The 9,966-nt window shown below is 35.6% G+C and overlaps 1 protein-coding gene across 1 annotated transcript; it reads right to left on the bottom strand.

Annotated features, from left to right (window-relative positions):
• Window positions 1-3,202: 3,202 nt before the first annotated feature.
• On the bottom strand, window positions 3,203-9,055 carry LOC141588732 (frataxin, mitochondrial-like). The gene is made up of 4 exons (XM_074410159.1): window positions 8,777-9,055; window positions 4,553-4,600; window positions 4,369-4,463; window positions 3,203-3,565 (listed from the first exon to the last, which is right to left on the bottom strand). Exons 1-4 carry the CDS (start codon window positions 9,053-9,055, stop codon window positions 3,436-3,438), a joined length of 552 nt encoding a protein of 183 aa, XP_074266260.1. The 3' UTR covers window positions 3,203-3,435.
• Between the last annotated feature and the right edge of the window lie 911 nt (window positions 9,056-9,966).

The raw sequence follows: 9,966 nt of genomic DNA, 5'->3' as shown, positions 1-9,966 counted from the left end.
CAAAAAGAATAATGCATAAAATTTTATTTTATTTTTCATTCAAACCTATTAGTTTTGTATTCTTAGATTTGTATTTTGATTATAATCTTCTAACTCATCAGGTAAGTGTATTAATTGAATGAATTTTTATATTTTGTCTCTTATTATTCATGGTTAGTTTTGTGATTTTAGGAGTGTGATTCATCATATAGCAGTATCATATTCACTTTTAATTTAGTGAATATGATAATTTAGTTTGATGGTCATATTCATCATATTACACTATTATATTCAATTTCAGTTTAGTGAATATGATTGTGTAATTTGATGAATATGTATTATGGAATGTCATCACAATGTGACACTATTATATTCACTTTGAGTTTAGTGAATATGATAGTATAATTTGATGAATATGTATTATGTAATCTCATATTCACAATATGACACTATCATATTCACTTTGAGCTCAGTGAATACGATAGTATAATTTGATGAATATGAGAGATTTAATGTCATATTCACTCAATGACCCTATTATATTCATTTTGATTTCGGTGAATATGGTGGTTTAATTTAATGATTATGAACTATTAACTTCGCAAATTTAAGTACGACTAGATGAAACTATAAATTTGATGAATTTGATATGATTTTAAAATTGATAAGTTGAGTAATTTGGAAAAGAAAAAGAAACGTAGAATAAGCAGTGGATAGTTATTCATATACTGGGTAGTTAACTATTTTTTTTTTTTTTATAACTCCTATGGGAGTATCATGCTCCCTACTCCTGGGAGTAGGATATAATTTGCCTTTAATGGGGTATTTGGTAAAGACGAGAGAAAATGCTCATGACATAAGTTTAAATTCCGTCAGTAAAATTGCCCTTATGACTCTCTTTACACCAAAAAAAAAAGAAAAAAAGAAAAAAAAAAAACGATTGTTGAAGTTAAGATCTGGATTTTCTTTCCAATGAGAGCTAAAAGCAGTGAGGATCTAGACTTGTATTAAACAATAATCCATAAAATGAAATGTTGAATGTTTTTTCCATTATCAAATCTTTTCATTTTAATAATGATGTGAACCGAAACCAATTAATTGGACTATTTTACAATTTGAAGTGAAATTGGTACCGAAACTAATAAAATAAGTAAGTATATGGTAAAATGGTTTACTAATAAAAATAGTTAAAGTATGCTAATTATGAAAACATGTGCTAAATGAAAGAATCATTTGAAACTAATAAGAAAAGGATTATGGGAAAAAAATCAATGGATATGAAAAGTAGTTTCTTTATAACTTTATGAGGTGCCGTTTCTCAAATTCCTTCACTGTGAGATTCATCCAAAAATCTATAAACCCGCAAGTAAAAAAAATTAAGAAGTTCTAAATAGGAAGAAGGCTTCATCAATTACAGCACTCCCATAATCATGTTGACAAATCACAATCACAACCACAATCACAATCACAACCATCACAAAACACATATTGATGGAGATTTCACCAAAAGATGGCCAAGTATCCAGTGAGTGTTTCATATGCATCGGGCAATCGCACAAGACAATAAATTGTGATGGAGAAACTCAACTACCTCCTAATTATTCATGTCTAGAGATTTTCTAGAGTGCGAAAATATTATCCCTCCATCTTCCCCGAAAGATCACGAAAGCCTGACAGATTCACCACACAGCTTCTCCAGCTCCCTCTCTAGAACACTGAACAAATTTGCTTTATTTCGACGGTAAACCCAAGCTTCAGAGCTGCCATCCCAGTCAAATCTCGAGGGACCACTACAGCATAAACGAAAAATAGGTTTATTTACAGCAACATTGACCCTGCAGAAGCATAAGCATGGACGCACCACATAAACCAACAGAATCGGGTATTCTTGAGGACTCGTTTATTTACACTTTTCACCAAAAACAATTTTTATTATAGATACCGCATATTCAACATCTCAACTTTTCGGTGTCGGAAGGTTTCCCTGTACTAACTTCTGTTTTACCTTTAGTCTATTTTAGTACTGGTAATAATAGTAATATTAGTAAGTCATTTTAATTACTCTCTTCTTTGTTTATGCATACTACTCTAGGTCTTCCTTTTCAAAGTCAGAATTTCTATTCAACTTCTTCCTAAAATAAAGACAATATCAAAGTCATGGACATGGACAGGTTTGTGACCAGGAGGCCGAAGAGTTGTCTCGGCCTCCTTGTCAACCCAGTGTAAGGTGTTGTAAGGGAGAACAGTGGAACTCCAGTTGACAGTACAAACAAAGAAGAGGAAAACTCCTAGTAAAAGTGACATAAAACGTAGGAATTTCCGTCCTTCCATTGTTTTCTGCTTCACTATCAGTAAAATTGTTGGTTATTCAGTGTTTTTAGTGGAATGATAAGTGTGGTGCATACAGAGGTTAATATACAAGAAGAGAAGGACACCTGGTTTGTCCAAAGATGCAGCATTCTTTGTTATGCTGCCGTAGTAAAGTTGGATACTAACTAGATTCCAAATGAGGAAGAATATTTAAATTTGGATTTTATAACGGGTGTTCTAAGGGCACACGATAAAAAAAAAACATACTCCCTCCTATTCGGGGTTTTCTTCCCCTTTGATATGGGCACAAGATTTTAGGAAATGATTAAAGAATTAATAAAGGAAGATGGTGGGGTTTGTGAATTGGAGAGAGGAATGAATAATTATGAATTAAATAAGGAATTGTGAGTTAGGTGGGGTTTGGTGATAGGAGAGAGGGATGAATAAAATAATAGTTAAGTTGGGTGGGGTTTGATAATAGGAGAGAGGGATGAATAAAATAAGAATAAAAGTTTCAAAAATAAGAAAGGGGAAGAAAACCTGAATAATCCGTTTAAAGAAATAGGGAAGAAAATAGTGAATAGGAGGGAGTATAAGTTAGTAGCTTTAAGATTCATTCATTAAAATTAGTGATAGTAGGTATATCCTTTCATTTCTCATGATAGATTCCTAAAAGTATTTCTTCAAATGGTTTTTTTTATTGTGTACTCTTGAGACATCCGTTAGGAAAACCGTAAAGTAAGTGACGTCGTGATGACCATAGGTTCGGAAGAACAAAAAAAATCTAGGAATCCTAAAGATTCTTCCTTGTGATGTGGAAAGTAAGATTCTTCCTTGTGATGTCACAAGACAATAACTGCCTTGATGTGGAAAGTAAGATTCTTCCTTGTGATGTGGAAAGTAAGATTCTTCCTTGCGACTATAACTGCCTTGATAAAATAAGCATGAGGAGGGACTAATATGGTCTAAAGGTGATATCACAAGACAATAAATCGTGATGGAGAAACTCATATAGACATATATCATGTCGACATCACAGAAACTACTGAAACTTCGACTCCTAGAATCTCAACTAGCTCCTAATTATTCCAGGTCTATAGATTCTAAAGAGCGCGGAAATATTATCCCTCCATCTTCCCTGAAAGATCACGAAAGCCTGACAGATTCACCACACAGCTTCTCCAGCTCCCTCTCTAGAACACTGAACAAATTTGTTTTATTTCGACGGTAAACCCAAGCTTGAGAGCTGCCATCCCAGTCAAATCTCGAGGGACCACTACAGCATAAGGGAAAAATAGGTTTAGAGTATTTGGATAAAAAGGAAAGGAGGGAATCGAAGGGGAGAGGCAAGCAAAAAAAAAATCGGCAATAATTTGAGCAAAAGGGGAAGAAAAATGGAGCCATCGATTTTCTCTTCTCCTCTGTTAGAAAAATTATTTCAGTTGGGAAGAGATTTGAAAGGAAAATATATAAGCCTCACTTATTCGGTTATCCCCCTGTATCTTCTATCCTTATCCTACTCACCCTCTATCTACTCTGTTCTGGTTTTGTTTACTGCCACCATACTCCCCATCGGCCATCCCCAGTTCACCAATCCATACAAAAAACACTCTCCTTGTGATTTATTCGGTTGTCCATCGTCAAATGGTGTAGAGATTGCTTTACCTATTGCTTATAAACTTGTAGTGAAACCACCCCGTCTATTTAGTGAGGACGCCCATTTTTAAAAATTGCTCTCAACTTTTCTGACTATTCCCTATATAGTTATTAATCGTCATCACGTAGTCACTAGAGCCAATTTCTCTGAATTGTTTTGGCCAAGCAAAATAAACAGCTTAGGTAAAGGTGTTGAGTTACAAAGTGCTCAAACTTTACTCAACGCACTAGCACTGGCAAAGAGGGCACGAAAGACACAACGGAAATATAGAACCATCTAAAATGATATCTTGAAAGAGAAAGCAAGTGATGTGCAAGAATAACCAGTTAAAAGAAAAAAAAATACATTTATCGCAAACAGAGGCAAGAATTTTGTTCATATTGAAAAATGTTACACGTGATGACGTGAATATGATCCCTTACCTCACCGGTGAAGATAGCCAAATCTGCCTATTTGGTGTCTGTTTGTTGACAACATAAGTGCCCAAGTTCCCGAGTTTCAGGGTAAGAACCTCGTTCTGCAATAAAGTATTCATCAGAAAGTGCAACACAGTGCAAACTTTGAAATAGAGTACACATAAAAATTCTAGATGATAACATTCCTTACCCCGTAGTCTACATCAAACCCATCAATATCAACATTGTCACCATATTCCTGACAAATATAAAAGAAGCTTTAGGCGTTTAACTACGGATCGAACAAACTAGTTTCAAATATTCAAACTCCGAAATGAGAAATGTCAGGCAGCCTCTGCAACAAAATCTCCCTTTTTTCCTATAGGCATGCCCAAAACAGAAGCAAAGAGAAACTATGCATATGACTAAAAGGGGAAGAGTAACAGCTGTTTTCACTGATGCCACTTGAACCGACAGAATCAGTTATTCTTGACGACTCGTTTGTTTAGACATTTCACCACACACAATTTTTATTATTAATACAGCATATTCAACAGCAATTTTAAGCTAACTTAGAGCGGATGGATGTTGCCATGCAGGCATTCACACGTATTTTTTGCTTTGCATCATTTCAACTTTTCGGTGTCAGAAGGTTTCCCTGTACTAACTTCTATTTTACCTCTAATCTATTTTAGTATTGGCAATAATATTAATATTAGTACGTCATTATAATTACTTTCTTCTTTGTTTATGCATACTAATCTAGGTCTTCCTATTCACCATCAGACTTTCCATTCAACTTCTTCCTACAATTGAGACAATATCAAAACTTAGTGCAGCGTATTTTCTTATCTAAATGACTATTTTGTGGATTGAATCTTCCGAAATCCTAAGCATGAGGTTTAGTCCCAATTAAACCTCTATGTTTCCTATTTTTTTCTCTATCTAGTACACTCACATATTCAATATTCCTTGGCGAATTAAACACAAATTCAAGCGAGTCAATTAACGAAATTGAGTGAAGCAATCCTCAAACGAGTCGAGCAAATGATTAGTGTTTCATAGGCTATTGAGTGAATCCGGTTACCATGTTTCATGATAAAAAGGGTTATATTGAGAATAATCACCACATTCTTTAAGTAAGGTATATGCAGAACACCAATAAGATACTGAACAACTTAATTCTCAAGCATAATTCAACTTCTCAAGTGAATCAAGTAGCGCACTCAGCAAGTCAGCAGTACAGCACTGCCTGACTAGCCACTTCAAAATTGGAATTGAATCCTCCGTATTCGTAAAATAATCCAACCTTTATCTTGACATTAACTATTAATCTCTATATCTGTAAAGGTATAATAATCGAAATTTAAAGTTCACATGTTTGATCTTTCAAAAAAAAACACTAATTTCATAGCAATTATTAAAAAGTACCGTAATTGTATATTGTGATTTCCTAAACCACATTAGCTTTCACCAAAGTTTCCAATTAATCAGCCCGCACAGACCTGACCAGCAACTTATATGTCTACTCTGAACAACGAAAAGCAATTCCCCCCTTATCACAACACAGTAAGCCGTAATTGATGGGCAAACCATTAACTTCCTCACCCACGCAATCATACACAAACGTTTTGAGTATTGAATTACTTGTTCAGCATTAGATGATTAAGATAACGTTGGAAGAGTACTCGAATGACAATGTCACACAACAATTCTAAACTTCAAACATTAAACCTAATTATTTTGTCAAGATCCTCCATTGAAATTATTAGCTGCAACCAATTATACTAAAAACAACATTAATATAGCAGTCTATCCAGTGGTGAAGCGAGAGGCTAACAGGGACTGTCGCCTTCATTACGAAATGGAAAAAAAATACAAACTTCCTACAACTTTCAAAATTTTCCCTCATTACTCTATAGCATTACTAATTCCCATCCCTAACCTCACGTCCTAGCTCCGCCACATAATCCAACCAAATATACTAGCAACAATAACAATAAAAGAATCTACTCAGTGAAGGAGCGAGAGGCTTTACGCAACGAAAAACACAAAATTGAGTTAAAATTCTCGATTTATTTTCCTATGTTACTCTATCGCATTACTAATTCGCCTCTCTAACTTCAAATCCTGGTTCTGCCACCGAATTTAATCAAAATATTAAACAACACTTGATCAAATGGCTGATCGATTTTTTCAGAAATTACTCTTTTGCATTACTAATTCGCTGATGTTCAATTTTTTTCGTAATTGATAATCTATACCGAGAAATTAGAACATTTGACATGAATTGGAAATAGAGATAAAAAGTGATACCGATAATCGATAGCGGCAGGAGATTGAACATCAGCGACATCGGAAGGGCGGGAGCAGAAAGTTCTAAAAGGTTCTGGAAGAATTGAATATGAAGGAAAGGAAGGAGTAGGGGAAGTAGAAGAAGATAGTTCTGGAAGGTTCCAGAAAGTTCGGAGTGGAAGGATTTGACGGTTGAGTGTAGCGGAGACTCGCCGGAGATGCTGCATGATATCACCAGTGCCGTTGGCCAAACAACCAAATTGGTAAAAAAAGTGGAGGTTGTTTGTCAAATTGGTAAAAAAACTACAATTTGTGATAAATTGTAAGAAAAAATGAAGAATTGTGATAAATTGACCAAAAAATTAAAACCTGGTTTGATTTACTATTTTTACAATTAAATTTGACCAAAGTACCCTTTCGTAAATTAATGACCCAATTAAAAACACAAATCGAAAACTTAGTAAATATGGTAGTACTTGGAGTCTCAACTTAAATATAATATACTTTTTAGGACGGACGCTGAACTCATTTTAGACCATACAAATTCTCATTTAGACGACATAATCCGTGTTAATCCGTCTTAAGTTTAAGACGGTTCAAGTATCATACCATTTGTATATATAAGACAAATAGATTGCTTTCTTATACACACAAGTGTTATGTAGTTGATCCGTCTTAAGCTTAAGATTTAATAATGACGTCTTAAGAGAGACTTACGGGTTAGATTATGAGGTATTATAAGTTACAGAGTATGGGTCATTTTGCCGAAATCAGTTATCTGGCTATGCAACATTTGAATTAAGACCATTTTGGATTTCATTATTTTAGGGTCAAACCATTAAGATGAAGTTCAGGTAAAGTGGGATTATTTCGAAATGAGGATCATACTTCAGATGCTAAGGACAAGTACGTCACAGACAAAAAAATTTCAAATCAGATTCGTTGCCCAAGGGTAGTTTTGTCAAAATTTATTTAGAATAATGGAAAATTAAGCAAGATGTAACATTTTTGGTCAATTTGTCACAATTCTTCATTTTTTTTTACCAATTTGTCACAAGTTGTAGTTTTTTTACCAATTTGGTAAACAACCTCCACTTTTTTACCAATTTGGTTGTTTGGCCGTCGGCAGTTAGGTAGCATCGAAATGAATACAAATATAAAATGGACACGTGATACGGTATTTCATGAAATTTAGGACACGTGACACATTATTTAAATTTAATAAAATATACTCCTTTTAAGTTTTTTTTTTATCTTCTTCTTTCTCTAATATATGTGAGGAGTATTTTTATTAAAAGAGGAAGATAGAAAAATCTTGGAGGGAGTATATTTTAAACTTGTATATGTACGATTTTATTTGTGAAAAGTATTTGTTTTAAATTTAAAAAAATGAAGGTAAAACTTTAGACGGATTATAAGTTCATAAATTATAACCCATCCCTATTTCCAAAACCAAATTATTATCGCAATGAAGACCGAGAAAACTTAAAACCCCGCACAACCATTTGACTTCACATGTGGCAAGCGCCATAGCACGGTATTCGGACTCAAATGAGAAGATAAAGAAACAAAGGGGCTTTTTCTTGGTCTTCCAAGAAACCGGAGCTCCACCCAATAACACAAAATATGCAGTCAAAGAATGACGCGTGATAGGACAACTAGCCCAATCAGCATCACAATAGACAGACATAACGAGCAATGAACTAGAGCGGAATAACAAACCTTGTCCAAGATGGCTCTTAAGGTATCGAACAACACGCAAAGCAGCATTCCAATGTGACCTCGGGGTGCGTGCATGAATTGCGACAAAATGTGAACACTATAAGACAAGTCGGGACGGGTATTGGTCAAATAAATTAAACGGCCAATTAAACGTCGATAAGACTCCGGACCCGTCATCAAAGCATCATCTCCTCGGCTAATTTGTGATTTTGCTCTATAGGAATACGATCGGATCGACCTCCAATAAGACCCGTTTCTTGAAGAATATCAAGGGCATATTTCCACTGACAAAGGAAAATGCCACTCGCACTTCTTGCCACTTCGAGACCCAAGAAGTATTTTAACTGACCCAAATCCTTTATATAGAAACACGTATTGAGATACTCTTTAACACGATGAATGTCATCCGTATTGTTACCACCATAACCAAATCGTCCACATAGACAAGGATATACGCCTCCACACCAGAAGCTTGATAATGAAACAAAGAATAGTTGGACATGCATTGCTGGAAACCGTAAGCTAGCAAAGAATTTGACAGCTTTTCGAACCACCATCGAGAAGCTTGACGTAGACCATATAATGATTTCTTAAGACGACAAACTTTACCTGGCGTGTCTACTGAGTGACCAAGAGGCAATCTCATATATACTTCTTTCTCTAGTTCCCCATGAAGAAAAGCATTATGTACATCCATCTGATGTAATTCCCAATTTCACGCCGCTGCAATGGCTAGAAAAACACGGACAGTAACCATTTTAGCAGTATGAGCGAAAGTCTCAAATAAATCAATACCTGCTTCTTGACGATTTCCAAGCACAACGAGCCGAGCTTTAAGACGCTCAACTGAACCATCGGCTCACAACTTGACTTTATAAACCCATTTGTTACCAATTGCTTTCTTACCGGGAGGCAACTCTACTATATCCCACGTGTCATTACGAATAAGAGCATCAATTTCGACATTCATTGCATCACACCATCTTTTGTCTTTCACCGCCTCACGAAAAGAAGTTGTCAACGCAATCACAATAACGGCTACAAAAGCACGATAACGCAAAGAAAAATTATCACTAGAAATAACATGTGCTAAAGGATACGACATACCTGAAGATGGTGACGGAACTGGCTCGCATTGGAGAAGGCTATAATCTTCTGCGTCGGTGAGTATCCTGGCTGCCCCAGTCACATATTCATCTTCACTATAATTGGACCACGGTACATGCGGCCTCTTACCTCGGCTTAGCTCCAGTTCAACCACACCCTCGACGTCTGACACTACATCATTTGTACCAGTAGGTACCACACTCTAAACATTTAACCTTCCTGGATCGACACTACACCCTCATCCAATTCACCATCATTCACCATGCTGTCATTTTCTTTCGCAATACCAACGTGCACATCACCTAAAATAATCTCCCCATCTACATTCGACTCAGAGGACGGTGCATTCTCGCCTTCGTCCATACCGCCAGAGCCACGAACAACATCCTCATGTGAACTAACCATATACGGAAAAACAAATTCACCAAAAACAACATCACGTGATATGAAAAACTCCCTGGTCTCCAAATCATAAACCTCCCAGCCTTTCTTACCAAATGG

This window comes from Silene latifolia, chromosome 6 (genome assembly GCF_048544455.1).
Source record: "Silene latifolia isolate original U9 population chromosome 6, ASM4854445v1, whole genome shotgun sequence".
Lineage (NCBI taxonomy): Eukaryota > Viridiplantae > Streptophyta > Magnoliopsida > Caryophyllales > Caryophyllaceae > Silene > Silene latifolia.
This window is presented reverse-complemented; position numbering and strand designations above follow the sequence as displayed.